Below are 27,102 nucleotides of genomic sequence, written 5' to 3'. Positions count from 1 at the left end.
AGTTGCTCCTAATTAATGTGCAGAAATTCTTTTTTTCCCCCTAATTAATACTCTGGAAAATTCTACACTGTAGTCATTGCCCTGCTTTTCTTCTATCCTATGTCTAGTTCCATCTTCCAAGTAGATCATCCCATCCATTATGTCACTGTGAAGCTTGAGGCCATTTTTCTTTCTCTCTCCCAGAAAATATCTATGTACATACTTTGGGCACAATCCTATGTACTTCTACACGCTCATCCACTTTCCTAAATTAACTGTTACATCTGCTTCCTGGTCCTTATTTCCCCTTCTTCATTTTCAAACCTCCCACTTGCCTACCTCTGCAGATTTTTTTTTTTTTCTGACAGTTCCTTATATTTGGTTTGCTTAGAATTTTTCTGTTGACTCCTTATCCTCAAAAAAACTCAGGTCTCCACCCTCTTGAAGAAAACATCCTTGAGCTTATTGCTCATTTAGCTGGCCCTGGCCCTGGCCCTTGGCAAGTGCATTAACTCTCAATATCTGAGGTACTGCTGTTGTTTAGTACCTGTACCTTTCTCATAAGCCACAGCTAACATCTATTAAATTCTATTCAAGATCATTCCAGTTTTGTTCAGTCAGTTTAAAAAACGTTGATTTCACATTTGTCACCACCTTTCCTTTTTCTGACTTGTTATATCTTGGTTTCATTTTTTTCTCACTGATCTCCATTTTTATTCAGAACTGAGCTTTCTTATAATCCTTTCCTCATATATGAAAGTGGCTCAAATTGACATTTCTTTTTTTTTAAGATTTTATTTATTCATAAGATACACAGAAAGAGAGAGAGACAGAGAGAGACAGAGAGAGAGAGAGAGAGAGGCAGAGAAAAAGGCAGAGGGAGAAGCAGGCTCCATATAGGGAGCCTGACGTGGGACTAGATCCCAGGATTCCAGGATCATGCCCTGGGCAGAAGGCAGGTGCTAAACCGCTTAGCCACCCACGGATCCCCTCAAATTGACATTTCTATATAATAGATACCATTCTTCTATTTCTCCTGTGGCACCACATACAAGAAATATAATCTTCCAAGCCCATGGAATTAATGGACTTGTTTCCTAACTCAGACTCTTCTCCAGCAGCTGGTGATTGGGTCAGGCCCTTATTACCTTACATCCTAATAATTACAATGCCTTCACACAAGATTACCAGCCAATGAACTCCGAACAAAGATGGAAGATTAAGCTTCCAAAAAACAAATAAACAAACACACAAAAAAAACCCAAACCAAACCAACAAATCAACAAGCAAACATATCATTGTTCATATTATCCTTCTCTCCCAGAATTCTTTACTGTCTTCCCACAATGTATTCTACAGGATAAAGTCCAAGCTCCTCAGCCTAGAATTCAAGGCTTTCCACTCAAGTCTGTATCTCTAATCTCTTCACATCTTTCATTAACATGAACCCACCTCTTCAACCACATCTGTCTGCTCAGACATGTCATGTGCATTTCCACTGCAGCACATTTCCTTATGCCATGCTTCCTATTTTAAGTCAAACAGCTCCATCCTATCTACATATTATCCAACTGATGCCAGAAAATCTTGGATAAATTCAACATCCACCATTGCTTAAAAACCTTAGTTACCTAGAACCAGGGTATGCTTCCTTAACTTCATGAAGGACTTTTATCTAAATCAACAGTCAATATTACATTTAACTCTGAAGTTCAATTCAGAATAAGAGGAAGATGTTGGCTATTACCAGTATTACCTAATCCCATGATGGAATTTAAGAGATACATCTTGGAAAAGAAGAGCCAAATATATCTTAATTTGAAGATGATATGATTGTTGCCTACTCAGGCAACTTAAGGGAATCAAATAAAAAAGTAGTAGAACCAATAATAATAATAATAACTAATAATAGAGCTCATCAAGTTTGCAGATTATGAAATAAATATCCCCAAATCAATAAATTGCCTATAAATCAGCAATGACCAGTGAGAGAAAACACAATGAAATAATCATACCATTCACAATAACTCAAAAATACATAGTCATAATAACAAAAAAATTAACAAGAAATGTGCAGGATTTATATGAATCAATCTGAAAAACCTTAGTGAGGACTATATATCATATCCACCATTCAATAATCAGTTCAATTTTGCCACCTCCAAAAGGCTTTCCAAAACAAAGGTAAAAAAAATACTCTCTCTCTTCTGAACTCCCATTATATTTCCTGTGGATAACAGTCAACCAATTCCCAATAACACAGTTCCTTAAATTTAAATTGTGAGATTCTAGAGAAAAAGAATTGTACTGTTTATATAGTGGTTATGATGTAACTGTGGTCACTTGTTTTTCTTTAGCTTCTGCTTTCTCATCTCTAAAATGGGCATGCATATCACCAGGTTACTAGGTAGATTACATGAATAATTTATAATATTAACTATATTTATAATCATAATTTATAATAGATAATATTAATAATCTAATTATTAAAATACACCAAATAATTTAAATTAGCATATTACTAATTTAAATTTAATTCTCTAGTATACAACTCGACACATAATAAGCCCCCAACAAATGGTAGCCATTAGTTATAACTCTTGGTACAAGGTTACATACATATAGTTGGCCAAGGTGTTGGCAAGTATTAAACATGAATGATCCCTTTAATTTTATGGATGGCAAGATGGGGAAGAAACATAGACAATACATAGTAACTGCAACTCAGAGTTAAAGGGAGTTAAAAACTATAAGTAAAATATGGTCTAGGTCTTGGAATGAGGAGAACACTTGATTAAGACAAGTTTGCAGCTGCTTTAGAGTGCAGTTGCTGGGAAAGAATGGAGCCAATGGATACTCCAGGGACCAGAAACTATGTAGAGTCATGGAAACACACCCCATTTATTCTTTAAAAAAATTGCACTTACCCTGGTAAGAAGATAAATGTATTCAGAGAGGCAATGGGTTGAACTTGCTGACATTCTAAATATTAATCCTATGGAAAGATTAAAGATAGATTTCAATCAATGGGAAAGTGAGCATGGTGGCAGCAGCCAAACCATATGCAATTAAAATCTCATACTTATGCCTATAGTAGATGCACGATAAATGTGCTTTGAATAAATGCCATGTACTTTCACAATAATTGAGACCACTTAGAGTGATAGATTTAAAGTATTATGAAACAGTTGCTTGTTATCAACTGGTTCAAAAGCCAAGTTCCAATTAGAGAATATTTATTCCACATGAACTACAAAACCAAAGGATATTCTGAATCAGGGTTATGTTAGTTTGACTTCAAGAGGCATTAATTTTTTAAATTATTATTTATCTCTGTTACTTCAAAAACCATTTAAGGCAGCAGAAATCTATATTTTCATTCTAATCCTGTTATCAAACCCCATTGCAAGAACATATAAGAACCCTCATATAACTTATGTTATATAACATTTTTTATATTACCTTGTCACAATTCTTAGTAGCTTTTCAGATACATTGTACTATTATTTTAGCAAAGATCTTTTAATGTTAACATAGTCTCTGCAATGGTGTCCTCCTAGACATGGTTAAGTTAAGATTCAAGAGAACCTTAACAGTGTTTAGAACTCATTTGCCAATCTAGTTCCTCCTGCTTCCTCTCTATTGCATAGGGCTCAAGAGAGCATATATAACTTGTTCTCATATTACATAAAGGCTTCTTCTGTTGGACTAGCCTAATATTTGAAAAACAAGTCAAATGGAAATAAAAGGCAACCACCATCCCTATCACACTACTAAGTTCACACAAGAATTTGATTATACAGCTACATTAAAAACATGAACAACTTTCAGTGTAACTTTCAATGTTTTTCACAGATAATCATAACCATCATCTAAGAAGTCCTGAACTTTGATAGATCACAGAAGAAGTGCTGTGATGAGCTATAGTGAGGCAGTTTTTGGAATGTAGAGCAGAAGATAATCCAACTAACTAAAAGGGCTTTCCAGCATTGTATCAATAATTATGCATAAGAGATCTGTGAACACTCAGTATGGAGAAATGAGATGAAAAGATTTTAAAAGCCAAGTAAAAATGTAAATGCCAGTTTGAAGCAACACTAACTAAAGTGATGTTGCCATAGTACTGAGAAAGGACATTGAATTGGATTTTTCTGCTGAAGAACTAGGTTAAAATCCCAAACCTGCCACTTACTGCCTCTGTTAGTTAAGTAAATTATTTATCCCCCCAAATCTCATTTCCTTCATTTATACATTGTCTGACAGTAATCACTACCTCCTGAGTTGCTTTGAGGACTAAATGAGACAGACTTTGTAAGAAACCTTAATAAATTTTACTAATCGACATTATGAAAATGAATAAATCATTAAAAAAGAGATAAACAAGCCCCATATGGAGTTGTTTGCCCATCACAACAGCAAACCAAGACTTAATAACAGTTTCAACCTATCCACTTGGTATTCATGATTCGCTTAATAAAGCCAATTCCATGTTCAAATTAGCTCAGCTGAAATTTTGTTAACACTATAAAATGTGTGCCTGTGTGTTTCAATGCCACAAGGAGGCACACGCTTATTAAGTGAATAGAACTGTGAGTTTTATGAAGGTGAAAACCATCTCTGTGTTTGTGACTCAGGGTCTACCTTAGTACTCAGGACTCTATAGGTATTTGGTGAGTGAAAAAAAAAATTAATAAATGAATGGTTACCAAGAACTATAAATAGGGACTCAAGAAGAGGAGAGTTTTCAGAAAGAAAGTTTAAAAGGAAACCAGATTGTTGCCTTGTGTTTATTTATTTTTTTTCAAGGACAATAAAGAGTCAAGGAATGTAGATAAGACACTAACATCTGTATGGCGTAAAGCAAAAGCACTGTCATTCAGCTGATGAGTGTTCTGAATGAAGAGTAAACAAGATGGCATGGATCGTAGCCTGGCGTACTTCCATTCAGAGAAACTCTTCAAGTCATCTGTGTTTCGTAACAATTCATTATCTCAGGGATAGTCATGTAAATCAGTCCATGCGTATTAGAAGATACAAAAGTGGGCTGATAAACCACATGCCTAAGAAGAGCTAATCACACATCTTGAAAGACTGATGAGATTCCTCTATGGGAGAGTGTTTGTCCTCAAGAATCAGCAGGACAAAACAAATGTGGTTAGTGGTATGATTCAGGTCATAAATCCACCTCCCCTTACGCCCTTGTAAAGCAGATCTCAGAAGTCACTCAGAGCTCCTGCTGTGTGGACCACTTTGAACTGTACCCTGTAGGAAAGTGAAAGGAAATAGAAAAAAAAGTAAGGCTTCAAGTTACTTAATATCGAATGAAGACAAAAGTGAATGAGAAAATTATTTTTTACAAAAACTAAAGACAATATGGTATAGAGGTAAAGAGCACAAGCTTAAGAATCAGGTTAATCAGGGTTGGATTCCTGTCTCTACCACTTCCTTACAAAGTGACCACATTAAAGTAACTCAAGGGGCACTTGGATGACTCAGTTAAGTATTGCCTTCAGCTCAGATCCTGATCTCAGTGTCCTGGGACCGAGCCCCACATTGGGCTCCCTGCTAGGCAGGGAGTCTGCTTCTCCCTCTCTCATCCTGCCCCTCCCACCCTGCTCATGTGCTCACTCACTCACTCGCTCTCCCTCTCTCTTAAATAAATAAATAAATAAATAAATAAATAAATAAATAAATAAATAATCTTTAAAAAAATAAAGTAACTCAAAATGTCTATGCCTTGGCTCCATGGGGGTGATGATGTCTCATGGGACATAATGGGGGTGACCTGCATGTCACATGCAACAACACATGTCATCCACTTGGTGAAAGCATTCAGTACTGATAAACACTATATTTATGTCAAGGGAAATGGTCTCTGTCTTGGAAATATAAGCATTCTGTTGCCCCCTCAAAATCAAGTAATTTGATTTTTCAATTACTTAGATTTTTTTCAAATGCCCATCATTGCAAGTTGAATTGTTGCTAATTGAGAGAATAGTGAACCAGAGACACACAGAGGTCCATTACTGGGTTAGGAAGAGCTCTGTTTTCCATCTTCTGCTTAAGCCTTGACAGAAAGGCACTGAGTGGCTTGGGGCCTACGGAGGTTCAGGGTGGACTTGGGAGTCTGACAACCAGGGTTCCAGTGTCCTCCTGCCACTCACAAGCTGTGTTACCCTGCCAAGCCCTTTATCTGCAGACCTCGGTGTCCACCCCTGCAAAAGGAGAATGGCACCACCTAAGAGAGTTGTTGCTTCCTACAGGAAATCAGTGTGTGACATGCTTAACCTACTACCTAGCCATTGAAGCATTCAACAGAATTCAGATGACAACGGTAATAGTTAAGTAGGTCGCCCTGCGATTTGAATCTGAAAGTCTAATGTTACTACAGAATTCCTTATAAGGAGTCAAAACGGTGAACTCAAACTGAAATGATATATTATTGGCACTACGTGTTTTATAACCAGGGTAAAAACTGCTGCTAATTTGGGTGAAGGTTTCTACGAACCTGGGAGAGACAATAAGCTCCTACTTGATGTCTGATTCCCCCAAACTTCTCCATTATACTCCTCAAACCTTCCTAGCTCTCGGTTAATTTTTTTCCTTCTGATCTTTTATGAGGAGACATTTGTCAAATATTTTATACTTAACTAAATGCCACCACATTAAATATCTTTTACCTTCAAATAACTTCCAATTCCAATCTGAAACTAAGTATGAAACCCCTGGGAAGTCTGGGATGTCTAGTGACGTTACATCAGCACCAAGGACACTCTGGCAGCACAAGCCTTAAGCTGCAATTAAAAGGAAGCTACCACTCATGGAGCACCTTCTAATACCAGGTACTACGCCAGGCTCTTTACATATTTAATTGAATCTATAACAACCTTGAAAAGTGAATGTTCTTATGCTCGTACTTGAAAAGCAGACCTTGAAAACATGAGACAGTTTGCTTAAGATCAAAGAGTTAAGAAGAGGCAGAGTCAGAGCTAGATTTTGAGTCTGTCTGACTTCAAAGCCTTTCCTCTTAAGCCTTACCGCCTCTCCCCAGGAAACTGGGCACCCGCCCAAGCCGTCAGTAGGGGCCACAGCAACCTGCCAGTGGCAGCAGGGCCCAGGCACTGTGGCAGGTAGCCCCATGGAATCCAACGCACACCAGAGGGTGGAAGCTCGCTGCTCCAGACAGGATTGGCAAAGGCACCAGCAGGTCTGCAGGTGAGGTTCATAGAAAATTGAGCTCCAGCAAAATGGAAAGACAAAGGCAGAGGGGCAGGTGGAGCCTGACACAGGGAGCTTTACCATGAACTCATTTGGTCCAGAGACTTTCAAGTTGTTACTGCTCACAGTGGCATTTTATTTTGTTTTCCTGTTAACAGTGGCACTCTTTTTTTTTTTTTTTTTTCCAGATGAACTCTTAGGGGCTACCCCTTTATAAATGACTATATATATAAAAGCTCAGATGTTCTGATGTGGGATCAAGGTACAAAGAACTAGGGCCTTGAGATTCTTGGCTGGCTTCTGGTAAGGTGGCTCCAGAGACACCTCTGTGGATCCACAAGACTCTCAGGAGCAGTTTGAAAATTACTACACTACTTACTAAGTGTAAAAAAAAAAGAGAGAGGGAGAGAGAACTGAACATTACAGAACCATTTCACATAATGTCCTTTTTCTAGAGTGTTTCTGAAAGTGTGCACAAGGAGCAAATAAATCATTCGCACAAATGCAGATTCCTGTTCCCCCGTCCAAACCTGCTCTTTGAGGGAATTCTTAGCCAAAGACTCCCATTCTTGCCATAGCCCGAGTAATGCATAGACTCCCTATAAATCCGTGGCTTGAAAGTTTCAGAACCTAAAGAGTTACATCACTCAAGGTTTTGTGTGTGTGTGTGTGTGTGTGTTTTCCCCAACAAAGCCCACAACTTAGTAACAATCTATCTCCACTGAGGTGACCTGCTTCCTGCACTTGATCTAAGATGATTGACAATGATGGCATCCAATGACAACCTTTCTCTGCTTATGTGAGTGACAGGCTTCCTCCAGGATCTAATAAAAATGTGAAAAAGTACAAGCATGCAAAAATTGTCATAATATAGAGTAAAGTAAAAAGATTTTGAAAAAGCCAACATTTATTTTTTCTTCTCTTTAATTATAACTTTCATAGAAGTACAAAAAATCTCAAGCTTTGCATTTCCAGACTCTCCTAGAAAGAGTTTCTCAGACTCTGGTGGGGGAGTTGCGGGGCGGCGGGGGGGGGGGGGGGGGGAGAGATTCAGGAATCTGCATTTTTGTTAGTTCCCCAAGCAAGTCTTGGGCATACATTAGCAGTCTAAGACTTTGCTGCTTAAAGTATGGCCTGCAGAGACGCAGCACTGATCATCATGAAACTTGACGGAAATGCAGACCCTTGGGCCCCAGTTCAGACTTGCTGGATCAGAATCCGCACTTTAACAAGATCCCCAGGTGATTCCAATGTGCCGCAAAGTTTGGAAACTATGGGTCCACAAATTTACTACTCCAAGCGTGGTCTCGGGCACTCTTTAGAAATGCAGAGTCTTAGGCTCTACCCCAGATCTGCTGAATCAGAAGCTGTATTTTAACAACATCCCCTAGTGGTCTATAAATAAAGTTCACAAAGCATGGGTCTAGAAGAAGCCAGGCGGACCCCTCAACCTGCATTTGGAAAGGAGTTGAGGGAGCACCCGGAAGCACATTCTCAACAGCATACCTGGCATGGTCAGGTACAGGCCTGCAGCAAAGCTGCTTTTCCACGAAGAAACCTGCCATTGCTATTGCTTGTTACTTGCTTGGTGTCTCAGCCCATTATGGCCTGGTAAGGGGATGGAAGCAGAACAGTTCTTTCTCTGTCTGTTTGAGCAAGAATGTTACCATTCACTGTTGATTAAAAAAAACATATTGTACTTGCCTGTGCATTCCAGGCTGGGGAAGGAAGACATTGTCCCCACCCTCCAGACCTTACCCATTCCACATCAATAGGCCTTCCCTGTCCCCTTACCAGCTCTGCCTCCCAGAGCCCATTTTGAATGTGGATTATGAACCACTTTGGTGAAGCTGTTCCTCATTGGCTGGAGCTTGGCTGTGCCACATTTCGCAGTGCCCTCAAGGACGGGTCACCAGTTGATCTACATTTCTCTTCACACATTAGGACTCACTCAACAACGCTTCCTGTGTGCAATCACCTGTAGCTCCCTTGGTGAAGCAGCAAGAGGACTTGACCCAGGGCTGCTCCCTGACTGCTCAGGCCCATGACCTCCACGACAGACCCTCTGAACCATTCTGACCCTTGTATCCTTCAGAAGACTGCTTCTGGCCTCTGCATTCCCCAGGGGTTAAAAAGAGAAGGTGAGCCCCCCAGATCCTCTGTGGATTTTCAACGATCCTGATGGGAAAGGGTCTCAGTTCCTCTCTATGTCTGCAATGCTCTGGTGCTGTCAGCCAGTCTTCACACTGCTCTCCTCCTTCAGGAAGTGTTTTTTTCTATTTAGGATTCAGTCAGGCAGAGAAGCATATGTCTCCCTCCTTCCTGCAACATGTGTCCTTTCATGGCAGGGTGTGGGTGAAAGTGTCTGGGCAGCGCTGAGCTCATTTTCACAGCCATTTTGTGGATCTCCAACATTGCTGGCAGGATCTCCTCCAGAGAGCTTTCCATCAGCACAGTGTTGAAACCACACATCCAGCCATGCTCTGCATTACACGTGTGATTTAACTGCCTTCGCTGAGGCAATGAATGTTGGGGTTTCTGTGTTTTGTGGTGCTGCTGCTGTTACTGGTTCAGGAGAGAATTTGAACCACCCTATGTAACTCTTACACCCCTACACCTTTTTCCACACTAACCCCACCGCTTGTCTTGCTGCCGCATCACAGCTGTGGGAAATTCCCCCAGTGTGGACAGACATGGTGATTCATTCTCCACTCCCATCCGTTATTTTCAAAGAAGTTTCAAAAAGTTTGGGCATCCATCTTTAGGCTAACAGGGAACTTGCCTAATTGTACTCTAAGATGAGTCTCCATTTGCTTGTTTCTGGAATAGATTGAAACCATTTCCTGTAGATAAGCATGACTCTGAACTTCATGAAAGTCACCAAACCCTTATGGTTGCCACATCTCTGAATGCAAACATTCCTGTAAAAGGCTGGAGGCTATGCAAGGTGGTCTTCTCAAATCCTTTCTAGCACCAAGACCAATGCATCTGAGAACATCTCTCCTTCTGTCTCATCTCACCTCCTTTTCAGCAAGACCTTTGTGAAGACTCCCATTCTCAGAGCAGTATGGGTACTCTAGCCTTTACTGCAGTTTTCCTGTGAGGCAGCTCCTCCTCGGGTTGGAAGAGTAGGCACAAGGGGGTCCATGGATAGAATTTGTACTCTTTCTCATTGAAAGAGATTCCTGTATCTCACTGCATGTATATTCTGTTTTTGTTTTGTTTGTTTTTTACCAAATAGGTCTTCAGTCCATCTCCTGAAATGTGACTTTATTCCCTTTTTGTTCTTTTCATCATTTATGCATCCTTTCCTTCAACAAGTGTTCACAGAATGTCTTCATATGCCAGGCACTGTGCTGGGTACTACAGATTCAAAGATGAGTTCGCCTCATGGAGCTTATGGTGTAGACAGGTATTTAGGCCTTCGTCAAAAACACACAATGCATAGCCACAGACTGGAGTAAGTAAGAGCCCTGAAAGAAAGGAACACCATTCCAGATGAGTCTGTAACCACAGCACACGACCGCATCAGTGTGAATGATGCTAAGCAATCTGAGAGATTCACTGGCACAACTGGACAAGCCAGACAAAACTCATCAAAATCTTGTCCGAAGACCCTTGTAATCTGTCACTTTGTGAGGGACTTTCCAAACAGAATAGTTAATAAGTGCTTGGTGAAGACAGGTGAATTCATATGCTAGAAAGAAGCCAGCATCTTCTTTCCCAGTATCTTTGCAGGCATATTAATTGATTGTATTGTCACTGCATCAAGTCTTGCCTGACAGCTGTCAAGATTCAGCGAACTATAGGAACAAAGTAATGTGACAGCTTCGGAGCACTACAGAAGAAAGTCCTAAGATAGAATGAATGATCTCATACAAATGCAATTCCTGCACCATTCCCATTTCAGGTGGTCTGGGCAGATCCCAAACTTATTCAACCAGTGGTAGCTCAGGTATACAGCAGATTACAAAGAGAAACTTTTCCAAACTAAATTCCCCATGAGCACCTTGGTGAAGATGCTGAAGGCAAGGCAGCATGTTAGAGGGAGATGCTACAAAAGACCTGGACAGAATAGATGAGAAGAGCAAGGACTGTACGACAAGGGTGGTGCTATCTCTTCCTTCCCACTGATGCATTTGTTCACGCAGATCCGTGTATATTTATCATGCGGTTTTCAGTTATAAGTACTGAAGCCCAATTCAGTTTGCTATTTCAGAACAGTAATTTATTGGCTCATCTATTACAAAAGTTCAGGAATACATCAATTTCCAGTCAAAGGCTGAATGATGTAAGCTAATCCTAGCGTCTAATTTTCTTCTCTCCTTCCTTATCTCTGCCTTCCCCTGTCTTGGCCTTACTCACAGACAGGCTTTCTCCACACAGTGGCACCCAACAGATGCAGACTGAGATCTTCTAAGGTTAAAGAGAGTTTTTCCCCCTGGATAATTCTAGAAGATCCTGAGGAAAGGTTCTCATTAACTCAGTTGGTCGCATTCCCATCCCTAAACAAATGCAGGTGAACAAAGTTTTAACTAGTTTTGCTTAGGTTACCTTGGTCTTTGCTGGAGTCTGTGATTAGTGCTAGATCCATTATCTGTTGTGGCTGAGAGTGATGTAGGGAGATTCTGGGAAAGAAAATCAGAGAGCTATTAATGGGATGGGGAATGGAGCTGGCTACTCTACTACGTGCTAATGTTAGTGCTTACAATAGAATGGAGGGTTTTCCAGGTAAGAGTAAGAGGGTTTTCCAAGTGGAAAAAAGAATTGGCTGCTCATCTGGAAAAACAAAGTTATTTGGCAAAATTTGTGACTTAGAATAAGATAGTCAAAATCACATTAGACAAAATCCTGGAAGAAATACAGGAGAAGACAAATAACATCATTCTTAAATGGAGGACAAATGTGATGAACTCATTAGATTTTTCCAATTCTTATTTCATGATGACTCACACTAAGAAGACACTCAATAAATATTTTTATTTGATTTCTGTGATTTGATACTCAGAGTGAAAATTAATCTCCATGCAATTATAAGAGAACTAATTAAGGCAGCAGAGTTATTGCTAAGATGCCTAATCAATAAAACCTGCAGGTGTCCTTTCAATTAGATTAGGAAGTTAATGAATACACATTTTTTCCTCAATTTTCTGTGCCAACATAAAATTTCTTCCCATGCTTTAAATGATTTCATCTTCTTCTCATGGAAAGGAAAAGATTACTGACACTTTAAGGTGTTACCAGGACTAATCTCATGTTTCTAAGCAGGCTCCTCTCTAAAACCACCCCAGAAATATGTTTACAAGTAGGATTGAATGACGTGAACAAATTCCCCACAGTCAAGTATCACCCCCCAAATCAACTACCTAAGCCGTACACACAAAAGCAGCTGGCTTGGCCACACTGAATCCTGTCACATTTCCTAGCATCTAGTGGTAGGTATAAAAATGTTTACTGAATTAAGAGAGTAAGTGATAATGGCTAAAAATGCCAAACTGACCATTCCAAGGCCCAGGACTAGACAGTTCTTTGAAGATGGACTCCTGAGCTTCATCATGGTTGAAGAGTGAAAATACTAAGGTCTTTGGGGCCAAGGAGTTTTGGATTAAAATCTCATCATCTCCTTCACTTTGGTATATCGATTATCCTCCCTGAGCTTCAAATTTCTCATATGTAAAAGATAACACTACCAATAATAGCTTGTAGAGTTTTTATAAGGATTTGATGAGATACTGTATACAAAGTAGCTAGAACATAACACAACCTCAAAAGTGGCTACCATATTTATATTTTTCTTTTTTTATATTTATATTTTTCAAGGTCTTCATAAAATGTAGTACTAATAAACATTTGTAATGTCTCCAAAATTACCCCTGAATCATGATATTACATTTATAATCCACTAGGTCACAAATGTTTTGAGTATTTCTTTGTATATAGAAAATAAACTGATTGAATGAAATCTCATTGTCAAGTAGAATTATGTTAGTCACTGATAACCATTTTTTAAAAGAATACATTATTTTTGTATATATGTACATGCACACACACAACACAAATATGTATATATGTATGTGAAGTCCGATCACTTTACTAGTATTGAACGCTAATTTATTTTAGTTACTTTTATCTGTATTGAGAAGGGAAAAAAAGAAATTAAAATATACACACAACTGGGACTTTATGAATTAGGATTAGGCTCCATATTTAAAGATGGAACCAGTTTTTTGTTAAATAGAATCAAATTGTTCTAAAGTATTAGTTTTTTTTTTTAACATTGTTTTAACAAGTTATTGTTAAGTCAAAGAAAGCCATAGTAAACTAGTATAACCTGAGTATATCAGAGACTTAACTCGTGGTTCAAGAAAAATTACCTTATAAAAAAAGTTTAAGTGCTTTTTTCATATCTATATCTGTAGTGACAACCTAGAAACTATATACTTCTCTAACGATTTCATTGACCAGCATATCAAATCAGCATATAAACATAAATTCTTGCATATATTTAAAATTGTGTAGGAACATCTAAACAGGAGTATTGTTTGTGATGCTTAAGAAAGTGAGTTGGATTATCATTATGTGATGTTGGGAGATTGCAATGTAACTTGATGTCAATGAAATGTAATTTAACTGTCCCAGATATTGTTGAATACTCAAGAAGAAAAGCTTTCATCTGATTAAAGTTTTATGCTTTGATTTTCTTCTTTTTGTTTGTTTCCCAGATGTGAATTTTAATTTTTATTTAAGAAGAGGCAGTGTAAATCTTACTCATATTCAGTAATGTATCTCATAGATACAGAGAAGGTAAAAAAATATAAGCTGTTTAAGTAGCATTTAATATTGATGAGGGGGTGAAAGAAAAATGTATTAAGGATGCTATACTATATGTATTTTGTCTATCATTAAATCTTTGAAATTAAATAAATTTATTCTTGTTTTTAATTTGCTCTGGAAGTGGAGAGAATAATTCTTCATCAGTCCCAGCCTATCATTTTCATTTAAAATTCAGTGTAGACAAGTGAAAGAAGCAATGAATTTGATCTTGGGCACATAACCTAAGAATTTAATATGGAATTTATTGATTCATTAAGGAAATCTCAAAGTTTTGGTTGTTCTCTGTGGTCCTAAAGAGAAGCTTTTGTTAAGGAGAACTACATTAATAGAAATTTTGGTTCCTAAAGGCAAGACACAGTACTCAGCCTAGAGTGGAAAGTCTAAGATAAAGCAATAAATAACAGGAAGTTGTCACTTTTCCTTCAATACTCTGACTTTGGGATTTGGGGAGCTTCCCTGGACTCAGAGAGAAGAGAGGATGATGAAAAAGAGGGCTCAGTACAGAGAAAGTGGTATCCAGCCACACGGCTGCAGCCATGTACAAGGAGAGAGTGAGCTAGTCAAAGCCAACTGTGGTAGACAATGGAATGCCCCACCATGGATACCCTTTTAGGAATCAAAGACTTCTTCCAGCTGGTAGGAGGATTGTTGGCAGAAAGCCCTCAGCTGTCAGCTGTCTTTGAAAACAGGCTAGACTGAAGAGCATTACCTCACCCAGTGGCATCCTTCTGAAGCACCTCGGCTCTCATGACACAGCAGTATAAAGGCGTCTCTCCCTATTGCCCCAACTCGAGGTAACTTTGAAGGGCCATCCCAGGTTCAGAGTTCTCCATGGAGTCATCTGAAGCCTTCACAGGGATGCATCACAGCCTAACCTCTCTGCCTAATGCTGCTTCTTTACCTTCCCTTCTACCTTCCATCCCAAGGGCACTCCTATCTTGCACACTAAACTTTGTCTTACATTCTGCTTCCTAAAGAAGTCTATCTGCAACATATCTCTGTGGTGGGGTTGGAAGAAAGATTTAAAGAATGCTGATAGTAACACTTGATTTTAAATGATTTCTTTACTGTAATTTCAATCCATTATTCCTAATTCTTCAGTTAAAAGCACTATATTCAGGAGCTTTGTGATTATCTCATGCCTTGAGGAATAATGAACAGGGGTGTCTCTCCCTATTTGGATCATAAAGATGTAATGATTAATACACCAGTGGTAATTTAGAACTTGGATTAGGAGGGGAGAGTTCAGAGAAAAAGCTGACAGACCGGTGGCCACTGGTAAAGATAACCACCATCCCACATTGTCCCTTCTAGGCGATATCACAACTTTCCTGGTTAGGTGGGATGGAGGACTGAATCCCTCTATGGAGATATTGAAGAAAATGGTGGCCAGGGGCATGAAGAGATGCTCTCCTTTGTAAATGAGGTGATTATTGCTCCTTACAGAGGGGCCTATGCCAATTTGATTTCCCAGCCATTCTTACCAGTTTATATTGTCATTCCCACCTTGCTCAGGAGCACAGCCTGAGGGTGTTGTATGAGTGTCTTCCATGGTAACCACACCCACAACTGGGGTTCTGTTAGCATAAACTGCCAACCAAGCTGAGTAACACTAATTCTGCATATTTCTAAACCACTGAAAAAATGGCCTAAAATGAAAGTTCAGGGCAATAAAGTCTTCTTGTGCTGTTTCCCTCCTTATCTCCCTTCACTTCACAAAAGGTGCTTGTGGACCCAAGACATTTGGAAAACTCGCTCCCGAGAAGCCTCGGGACTAAATACATTTTTGTCAGCCTTCTCTCCTTTTGATAGAAATTGCAGACTGGGGGCACCTGGGTGGCTTGGATGGTTAAGCAGCCAATCCTGGATTTCCTCTTGGATCATGATATCAGGTGGTGAGATAAAGCCTGGCGTGCAGCTCTGCACTCAGTGTGGGGTCTGCTTGGGACTTTCTTTCTGCTTCTCCCCACCTCTCTAAATGAATAAATAAAATATTAAAAAAAAAGAAATTGTAGATTGGTTTACCTCGAATTGTGTCTACCATTATTCACATCTTGGAGCCCTAAAGTAATTGGATAAATGGTACTGATATCAGAAATGTCAAAGAATGCATCCGGTGATATATTCTAAGCTCTATTTATAAGATTAATTCATAACTGAGTTACTCATTTTTGTTTCCTTGGAGTTGGCAAAAGGTAAATACTCTCATAGGTACATGCAATTTCTGCCTTTATAACTGACAAGTCTTGGGCTTTCACAGTCAAAGCTGATGTCAGATATATTGCAGAATAAAGTATTTTCTGTGAATTTCGTGCTAGGACTAGTTCAGGGGTTTTACAGAGTGTACTACTACACAGAAAGGTTCCCAGAAACAAATTTTAAGTCACATAATCACAGCTACTGCTAAAACTTCCTTCCATTCTTGATTAGCCCTGCTTTTCTCTCTTTTCTGCTTGCCCTTCCATGTCTGTCCCTGAGTTAACGGGCGCAGGGTAGAACTTCTCCAGTTGAGGCAATCCCATGTGACCACCACATCCAGTTACCAGGGAAACCACTCCTTCTTTGGTCTTCTCTCTTCTCCTCCAACCTCATGGCACATTATTTGGCTAACCCGTTTGCTTTCCTGCCCTCCTTGGCATCCTGCCTGCCCTTACACCTGGACTGAGACCTGCCCCACTGCTCAGGTGGGCCTTTTCTGTGTACTAACCCACGTTCTTTTATTAAAGAGTGTCTCCTTCCCTGGCTTGAGTTCCATTACTAAAGGCCTATTTCAGTTAACCTAGTTAAATATATGCCAGGCTCAGGAGAAGAAAAAAGATCCATCTCACCACATGAAGAGAACACATTTTAAAGGGTTTTTAGGTCACAGATTTATGAAGTCTGCTACACAATTTATAATATAGTTTCAAAGGGAAGAATGCAACCACACTATGAAACAATTGATTTACACACAGACTTCTGAGATTTAAGCCTGTGAAGTGCCTGTGGCTCTAACGGAATCTTTGTCGTTGCTTGGGGAAACTATACTGGTGACAGTGTTAAGTTGATGAAGGAAGGGAGACATTTAGGCAGGGGGAGATGCAGAGTTCTATCAATGAAATGAAGGGAGGAAGGTAGCAATAATAATACTAAAGAAAAACTTCACAAAAGCGTGTGTTTGGTTGAGCGATATAGATTGTATAATGCTAATATCCACTCCATGAATCAAATCAGAAATTGAACTGGTTCTTTCAGTGCAAATACATCATGGCTGATTGGGTTAATATTCACTGCTCTAAGGTTTTTTATTTTTTAAATACCATGTAAATAGCACACACACACAAAAAGCCAGTCTAGTTGTTTTTATATTTTTGTGTATTCTAGATAGACAGATGGACAAATATCTTGGTACTGGTATACACAGATTACATCTGGGCTTCCTAAGGCAGCCTGTTTTACTCTTCTGCCCCAAGGCTGCTCTCAGCCTTTGCTGCAACCAGACTCCCAAGCCCCTTCTTCCCCAAACCTACAAATCCAATCCTGTGAACCCAAAGTCAAAAGTAGACTTCACTGGAGCCGTTGCAGGAAGTTGAAGGGAAGGTTTCCTTTCCTGGTTTTTCCCCCCTCTGGCTGCTCTCTCCCTGTCTCCTCCAACTCCCCCCAGCACTGCCCATTCTGCATCGCTCCAGTGGCCTTCACTCCTAGGGGCCCCCACGCACCACCACTACTACTGCCAATAGAGCATTTCCACCCAATATGAGAAATTCATACACCTTGGCTTCCTCAAATTGCATTCTTACAGCTACCTTGTTTGGCAAAATAAAGGAGCATCCTCAGGTGGAATCTATTTGCCACAGAAGGCACATGGGTTGTAAATAACAGCTCTTGTTAAAATCCAACTAAAACCCACATGGAAGGACTAATACTAGGAAGTGACGTGACTCCTGTATCTAGTCACCTGGCCACAGGGTGTTTTTAGATAGACACAACTGAGGATAGGAAGCTCCCACTGCTGGGGCACCAAAGCTGTTAGAGAGGGCCTTCTTGGCACTGCCCTCCAAAGGCACCAGTGATAGCTGATCACTAGAACTCTTTTAAAGTCTTAAGGAGCATGTACAGCCCCACTTCTCAAATTCTAAGACAAATACTATCTTTATCTGTAAGGCAGACACAGATAAGGGTTACTCAAACCCTCTTGTGATTTTTTTTTTTTTAAAACAGAAAAATCCAGGCAAGGGATAACCTTCTATTTTGACCTCCTGGTTACATTAAGGATGTAAAAAATGTCCTTATCAGCCTGCACAAATATCACGGCTGAATGATAATCATCACAACATTCACCTAAGTTTAAGAAATCATCTCATTATTTGAGCAGTTAAGTTAAATGGCCTGGGCTTGCCCATGGACATCTACTGTGTGTTTTATGTTTTACCCTTACCCATGCTATTTCCAGTGCCTGTGTGCCTGAACAGGTTTGTGCCTCCAATAAATAGGTAGGTACATCAGTACACAGAGACAGATAAATTTCTCAGAAATTAAAAGCAGCTTTTCTTTATACGATTACTTCCTCCTTATGGGTTTCAGAAAAGATTTAGCATGCTTTAGTCAGGAGAACAAGGATAGGCAGGACTTCAGCTCTGACTGGTGCTCCAGTGTCTTTGGGTAAGGCTGGCAGTGACTTTTCTCCTTGCCATCACAGAGCCTCCCAGCTCAATAGCCAGAGAGGAAAAAGAGGGAAAAAGGAAATGAAGAAAAATACAACTGAACAGGAATAGAAAAGTGAATTCTGGTTTTCAACACAGCCAGAGGCTAACAAAGCATTCTGCTTTATGTTAAGAAATGCTCCCCAAGGAAGTGTTTTGCCTCCAACTGTGAAACTGATTGATGTTCTTAAAACCCCGGGGGTAATCTCTTCTGGTCCTAAACTTGCTATTGGGGGCGGGGGGAAGGGGGAGAGGAGGTCTCCCGAAAGGAAAATTTTCAAAGATAACATTTTTCTTGATTTTCTTTTCAAAGTGCAGGTGAGTCAGAACATGTAAGGACAGAAACATAAGTAAACTTGCTAAGTGCACATTCCATTTACGCAGAGTGTGTTTATGTGATGGGGGAAGAATCCATTCTTCAAAAGGATCTGTGGACAATCTGAAAAATGTTGATCCAAATCTATTTTGTGCCCCAGGTCCCAGCATTGTTAGAGCTAGATTCAGCAGATCCAGTGGATGACTCTGTTCCCCACTCCCTTATCTCCCAAGGTCTCAAACTGAAGGAACAGAGAGCCATTCAGGAGCCTGGACAAATATTGTGTACTTCATAAAAGTGAACACAGAGCATTAAAATGTCAACTCATAAATGCTTTTCTGTGAAGATGGGCTGCCATGCTAATATGCATCCAGACAGTTCTGGTAGTTTCCCACAGTACAAAGGTAATGAAACAATAACATTACTGAGGTATAGAGGCTCCTAATTTTCCCTCAACCTCCCCACCACCCCTGCCCATTCATGCCATCTCTTCCCACACATTATCTGGCATGCCTACTTAGCCTATAACTCCCTCTTCTGTACCCAGGTGGATGAAAGCCAAAATCCATAAGCAATCCAAAAAAAAAAAAAAAAAAAAAAAAAGGTGAGCCACCTCCGTGGGGCTTTGCCTGACAGGGAGATATGATGGGCCAGCGGCATAATTTTTTGGAAGGACACAGTGATAAGAGAGGAGTACGTAGGCTAAGATGCTATCAAAGAGAAAATTCTGGGCTAGGGGAGAGGAAGGCTTCTGCAAAATAGGAATGCTAGAGAAGGGAGGATAAAAGAGAGGTTAGGAAGAGGTGCCATAGATCATATATATGAGACTCCTTTAAACAGTTTCAAGAGAAGTGAATAAAGATTGGGGTTTGGGGGGAAACTGCTGTGCTTGTTTAAAAATATAAGCTCCAGTCTGGTCAGGGGGATGTTGGCTTTATAAGCTTAACACAAATATAAATTGAGGACACTCTGTATATAAGTTCCTCTTTCTCTTATGTTGCCAGAAATTCACTGCTGTGTTTTTGGTGCCTTGGTTTAAACTGCTTAGTGCTAGCACAGAATTATTCACATTTACCCAGTATTTTAGAGCCTTTTTTTCTGGCATGGTTTAGAGTGGTAAATTGTTCTTTTCCATTCAGACTTCCATTAATTTATACTTTTCTTCATTAGTGGAAAATTTTGTAGGAAAACAAGTATACATGACCATGTAAATGGATAGGAACTGACTTGTAGAAAGTCATATAAAAGGAAACATGCAAATATGTTAGTGTGCTTCAATCTACCAAGTACCGGGGGGCTGGCTGAAAGGTAGAGGTCAATAAATAACACTCCCCTTTTTCCACCCAACTTCAAAAACATTGAGAGATGAAAACAGGAGTCGAATATGTGGATTTAAAAAATATCACCTTTATTGCTCATAAATTATTGGGATGATGTAGATTAGTGAAAAGTCACACTGGACTTATCAGAACTTCTTCTATCCCCACTCCTGGTCCAGTTCTGGCGTTGAGGGGGAAAGTGAATCCACAGGCTAATCACACCTACCTAAAGTCCTGCTTCACACTTGGAATAGGGAAGAGGGGAGACTACCCCTCGCCTTTACATATGGATTTTAATATATTATCTTCCTCCAACTGAGACACATAACCCCACATCTCCTGTTAACCAGACACCTCACTCTGCCTCCTTGGGAAGGAGTAACTTAGGACTTAGGGTAAGGAGGCAGAAGTCTTTCTCTAGCAGGGGCTTATTACATGGAACCCAGGAAGGTGGGGGAAATGCATTTTGCGATAGCATTAAGCATTAAAAAGGAATTTTTAGCCTTTCTTATTTTTTTACCAGAGCATCTATTGGCCTATTCCTTTCATTTTGTGTCATAAAATAAAGTGCCAGGTATTTTAAATTCAATAGACCAGTGGACAGGAAGTGTGTAATGGGAGGGAAAGGAGAAAGAAGGTTTTTAACTAATTAAAATATCAAAGCATGAGTGCTAGCACCTGTTTTTTTGTATTTGGGCTTTTTTTAAAAAAATTGAGTGTCAAATAAAACTAATATAAAGCAGTGAGGAAATCTGGAAAACCAAACCTATTACAGTCTTTCTATAGTCCACCTTTTTTGAATCACTTGAAATGTTATTAAAAATGCACGTTGGGGGGCCTCACCTCATACTTATGGGAATAAAAATCTCTTGAGACAGGAATAGAAATCTGCACTTAACAATGTCTTTGAGTAATCCAAATGCACACTGAAGACAACAGAGCTGGCCATAAGACAACACACACGAGGTATTATGGGTGCATTTGAGCCATGGTCACAACTCAAAATCAGCCTTAGTTCTCCTGAGGAGCTAAACTCTCCTCTTTTCTATCAGTTAACAAGTCTTAGTTCTAAAGAAATATTGGAAAACATAAAGCACAAATCAGGATATACTACAAACTGTACACTTGTGAAGCAAGAGAAAGTAAGCATATGGCAATGGGGGTTTGGGTTAGACTGCAAAGCTGGTCTGGTGCCAGCTCACACTTCAACAATTCTTTTCATTCACATCCAGAAAATGTGTATAAATCCACAAGTCTTGGTTACGCACATATGATTTTGATTAAGTTTCAGTGCCACTTAGCTACATAGTCATCCGTTTGTACAGATTGGCTGAAATGCTGCATATCCCACTTGGAAATCCTTTAACCAGATTAGAAGCCCCTGGGTATGCACACTGAAAATGATTTTCCAAAAAGGATCTACAGTAATTAGTGATTAGTGGGGTTTCTGGAACAACTGCTTCACAGTCTAAGACGGCTAATCCATAAATGCATTAATTGTATTAGACTATGTAGGTAAAAAATAAAAAGACTACTAAGTGGGAAAATTATTGAACTATTCTAGTTCATTGGGGAAAACGGCATCAGTGTTTAACTGTCTCCGACACATAATACAGATAAATTAATTCCCACATTTTAGTCAATGACTTATGGGTAAATGGCATTGATGGTGAATTTCCCCAAAAGAGGTGTATGGATATTTTTTTATATATTTCAAATAGTTTGAGATTTAGAATAATTTTGAAAATAAATTTCTAAAATATGAAAATTCAAAAAGACCTATAACCATTTTCCATGAATTAAATTATCTATCAGATCCCAGAGACCTACAGAACTCTTCCAAATTTTAGTTGGCAATAATGCAAAGTGCCACATCATGTACCCCCTGCATTTCTGTGCTTTTTAAAATCTGGGATCTGAGAAAGAAATTTTATTAATGCAATGTGTTCTAACATTCTAACACAAATTACACATTATCCCAACGATGGTTTCAGATGGTTTTAGTAATAGAACTTTGGACATTATCACTATATATTCTCTACTATTTAGGGATACGAAACCAATTTTGCCAATATTTGTCCTCCCACAGAACTACACAATTCCCCATATATTCAAGTTGCTCAATAGATGTTCTTAAAACTGAGTCATCTATTCCAGAGAGTGTCAGTTGAAAGAATGGCACATCCAGCTAAAGACCCATTTCCAAGGTACACAACTCCCTTTATCTCGTCGCCTAGACGGAATGAATACCCTACCATGGAGAATCATTCCCAGAAAGAATCTCTAATTTTACTCTGATCTGCTGAGGAAGATAAAAAGTTTAGTATCACTAATCTGATAGAATTTTTAAGGAAAGTTTAGTATCACTGATCTGATAGCATTTTTAAGGAAAGAAAGCTATTCAGGCTAGGAATATTAGGTAACTAATGTTGTTAAAGTTGTAAAACTGATATGAGTCTCAGAATCGTGTCACAATCAGATACATACTAAAATGTCTTGGACTAAGTCATAGGGATATAACATACAATATGGTTATTGTAGTTAATAATATTGGATTCCATATTTGAAAGCTGCTGAGAGAATAAATTTTAAAAGTGCTTATCACAAGAAAAAAATTATAACTTTGTATGATGACAGATGTTAAGTAGATTCCCTGTCGTGAACATTTTATCATATATATATAAATATTGAATCATTATGTTATATACCTAAAACTAATACAATGATATACAATTATACTTCAATTAAAAAAATCTTGGAAGTGACACCTAGGAGTAGAAAGAACAGTGAGACCTCCGTTTCTAGGCAAGGTGGAGTAATGAAGGCTGGACTTATCCCCTTACCCAAAAGAATTAAAAATCTAGGCATAATACATGAAGTATCAGTTGCCAGACATTAGACATCAGATGTGACAGAGCAGTGATGACTGAGAAAGGGGAAGAGAATCAGACAAACCATGTAAGTTCCCTAGCTTTACATCCTGAGGGGGAGTTTCTGGACTGAATTACAAGGAGGGTAAAGCCAAGAAGATCTTGGCAAAATCACTGAGTGAAGGAGATGGAGGCTGAATCTGGGAAAGTCAATGTGGCTATTGCTAACAGAGCAAGATACCACAGAAGAGAGATCTGCATAGAAAAAAGCTCTGAAGATATGCAAAATATCTGGAGTACTGATCAGCAAATATGTATGAGGAAACTACCCAAAGATGGGGAAAAATCAACTACAAGGCTGAAAGTAATCAATTCCTGGAGCTCACATAAGGCCTTGAATAATTCACATTTATATCAGCTGATGTAGAAAAGCTCATAACTCATGGGGAACTGGGGAGAAGGTATTACCTCAGTGGTGGGGCAAAGTTAGCCCTATACTGTTTCCCAGGTCCTATCAGCAAAGCTTAAAAGGAAGCCTTAAAAAAATCAACCTGCCTCCAACAAACTTAGTGAAACTTCAGAAATAGTTTGAGGCTATTTTTAGGGCCACTAAAATATCCAGCATCCCAAATTCACTGTGTCTGGTATCCCATCAAAAATTACCAGGCTCACAAAGAGGCAGAAAAATACAACCAGTACACCGGGGGGAAAATTAATTAATAGAAACAGGTCAGGAAAGGACATAGATGATAAAATTAAAAAACAAGGGAATTAAAATAGTTATCAACATTATATTCCATATGTTCAAGAAAATAAAAATTGAGCATGTTAAGTGGAGACATAAAAGATGCAAAACAGATCTAAATTGAAAATCTAGGAATGAAAATATAATGTCTAAGATGAAAAATACTGTTGGTAGGATTGACAGCAAATAAAGCATGGATAAAAAAATTTGGTGAATTTGAAGATATACTAAATATAGAAGAATGAGGATACGAGTGACAGCAGACTCCTTATTAGCAATGACGCAAGCTAGAAAAAATGGAGCAACAATTTTGAAGTACTAAAAGGAAAGAAAAATACAACTTAGAAATCTATAACCAGTGAGTATACCCTTCAGAAACAAAGGTAAAATAAGCCTCTTTTTGGAGATACTAAAGTTGGAAGAGTTCGGCAAAACTCTTTCAACAAAGAAATGTTAAAATAAGTTCTACAGGCAAGAACATTACCAGATGAAAACCTAAATATACACAAAGGAATGAACAGCATTAGAAATGATAATTAAGTGTGTTAATTTAAGTGAATTTTATTTAGTTTTAAATCTTTCTAAAAGATTATTGTTTAAAACGAAACTTAAAACCACATACTGTGAACTCTATGATAGACATAGAATTGTGCAACAACAAAAATATAAAGGCTAGGAATAGAAAATAGAAGGTTATTGTTTTAAGCTTCTTGTACAATACATGGAGTGGGATCATATCACTTGAAGGCACACTTCCTATTGTAGTTAAGTAGTATGAACTCGAAAGCAACCACTACAATAACACAACCAAAAGTTATAGATGATAATTCCACAAAAGAGATAAAATGGAACCATAAAGCAAATGTTCAATTTCAAAAAAGGCAGAAACGGACAATGGAGGAAATAAAAGACCAATGGTACAAATAGAAAATAAGCAGCAAAATGGTAGATTGAATCCTAACCACATCAATAATCACATTAAATGTAGATCAAATAGCTACTGTGGGAAAAGGCAAAAATAATGATATTGGATCAAAAGGCAAGACCCATCTCTAATATATATCTCACATACAAAAATATCAACCTTAAACATGAAGACATTAATAGGTTAAATGTATAACCATAGAAAAAGATATGCCACATAAATACTAATCAAAGAAGGCTAGAATGGCTATATTAATAGTGACAAAATACTTTCAGTTCAAAAAATTTTTCCAGGGCCAATTCACAAAGGAAATATCAATCCTATCAATCAACTGGACCTAGTTGACATTTAAAGAACCCAATAACAGCAAAATATAATTTTTTAAGAGCTCATGAAGCTTTTCCCAAGACAGACTACATTCTGAACCATTAAAAAGGCTCAATAAATTAAAAAAATTACTCAAATCATACAGAGTATACTTATTATCACAATGAAATTAAATTAGAAGTTGATAACAAAAGGATATTTGAAAAATTGATTAAGTAAGGCTGTAGAAGACTTGAACACTATCAGCCAAACAGACCTACTTGATATTTCACTTGTTTTACCAGTTACTGAAAAAAGAGTAGTGAATACTCTTGTGGATTTTTCTATTTTTTCCTGCAATTTTATCAACTTGGGTTTTTTAAAAAGATCTTATTTATTTATTCATGAGAGATACAGAAAGAGAGGCAGAGACATAGGCAGAGGGAGAAGCAGGCTCCCCATGGGGAGCCTGATTCGAAAATCGATCCCAGGACCGTGGGGTCACCACCTGAGTCAAAGGCAGATGCTCAACCACGGACACACCCAGGTGCCCCTCAATTTGAGTTTTTTTTTTTTAATATTTTATTTATTCGTGACATACACAGAGAGAGGGAGAGAGAGGTAGAGACACAGGTAGAGGGAGAAGCAGGCTCCATGCAGGGAGCCCGATGTGGGACTTGATTCCGGGACTCCAGGATCATGCCCTGGGCCGAAGACAGGTGCCAAAGTGCTGAGCCACACAGGGATCCCCCTCAATTTGAGTTTTGAAGCTCTGTCATTAAGTGTGTGAACATTTAGGAGGGAGAATGTTATGTCAATAAATGTAAAAGCTTAGATGAAATGGACAAGTTACTTGAAAGACACAAGCTGCCAGAGCTCATTTAGGAAGAAATAGATAACTTAAGTATCCTTGTGTATATCAAAGCAATTGAATTTGCAGTTAAAAAACACTATTATCAAAAAAACTGAACTCTGGGCTCAGATAACTAATTGATGAATTTTACCAAATGTTTAAGGGAAAAACAATATCACTTTCACACATACTCTCCCAGAAATCAAAGAAGGACTAATCCCCAACTTAATTTGAGGCCAGTATATCCGAAAACCACATATTACAAAGAAAGAAAAACTGCATTCCTCATGCACAGAGACAATTCTTTTTTTTTTTAACATTTTATTTATTTATTCATGAGAGACACAGAGAGACAGACAGAGACAGAGACAGAGACAGAGGGAGAAGTAGGCTTCCTGCGGGGAGCCCTATGCAGAACTTGATCCCAGGACTCTGGGATAAGGACCCCAGCTGAAGGCAGACGCTCAACCACTGAGCCACTCATGCAACCTGAGGGTTCTACGCTTTCTTCTAGACCTAGATCAAATGTTAATTTACGCCCATTTGGGATTATTTCTTCCTTTCTTGTACTCCATTAGTACTTGGTAATACTAAGTCCTCTACGGAGTAGAGAACACAAATCACATAATGACTTGATCCTAAGGTGAAATATATTTGTCTCATCTCTGTTAGACCATTGACTCCTCGAGAGTAGGGAATGCATTTTGGTCATCTGTTTCCCTGTCACAGAAACTAGTCCAGTGCCTGGACAGTAGAAATGCTCAAGAAACACTCACTGTTGTATCAGTGCAGTTAATCATACAGCTCAAGTGCTCTTCAGTGCAGAGTCCTTCATGTTTCTCCTCTCACACTCATGGAGTTTTCTTCTTTTACACATATGGGACATGCAAACTTCCATTTCAGCTAACTCGCCCTATTCTTCACTTCCTGTAAAAGTGTTTGAAGTGCATTTCTATTGCCACGATACAAAACTTACATATCTTTTTAATGATTCTAATTACAATTTTGTATTGAAGAAATTTTGCATTTCAAGATATATCTTATAGTTTCCAGAG

At 38.8% G+C, this 27,102-nt stretch overlaps 1 protein-coding gene across 2 annotated transcripts in view; it reads right to left on the bottom strand.

Moving 5' to 3' along the window:
- Positions 1 to 2,946: 2,946 nt before the first annotated feature.
- The window catches only part of NECTIN3 (nectin cell adhesion molecule 3), a 295,554-nt gene continuing 271,398 nt past the window's right edge, over positions 2,947 to 27,102 (bottom strand). Inside the window, exon 11 of one of the 2 annotated variants that reach the window (XM_038582765.1) lies at positions 2,947 to 2,974. In XM_038582765.1, the coding sequence (XP_038438693.1) occupies positions 2,962 to 2,974 (13 nt within the window). In that variant the 3' untranslated portion in view covers positions 2,947 to 2,961. Of the gene's footprint in view, positions 2,975 to 11,808; positions 11,826 to 27,102 lie in introns of those variants that run through there. The other variant, XM_038582772.1, reaches the window with a different exon arrangement.

The sequence above is a fragment of the Canis lupus genome, chromosome 33 (genome assembly GCF_011100685.1).
Source record: "Canis lupus familiaris isolate Mischka breed German Shepherd chromosome 33, alternate assembly UU_Cfam_GSD_1.0, whole genome shotgun sequence".
Taxonomy (NCBI): Eukaryota; Metazoa; Chordata; class Mammalia; order Carnivora; family Canidae; genus Canis; species Canis lupus.
Note: the sequence above shows the minus strand (reverse complement) of the source record. Positions and strands in the feature narration are given on the sequence as shown.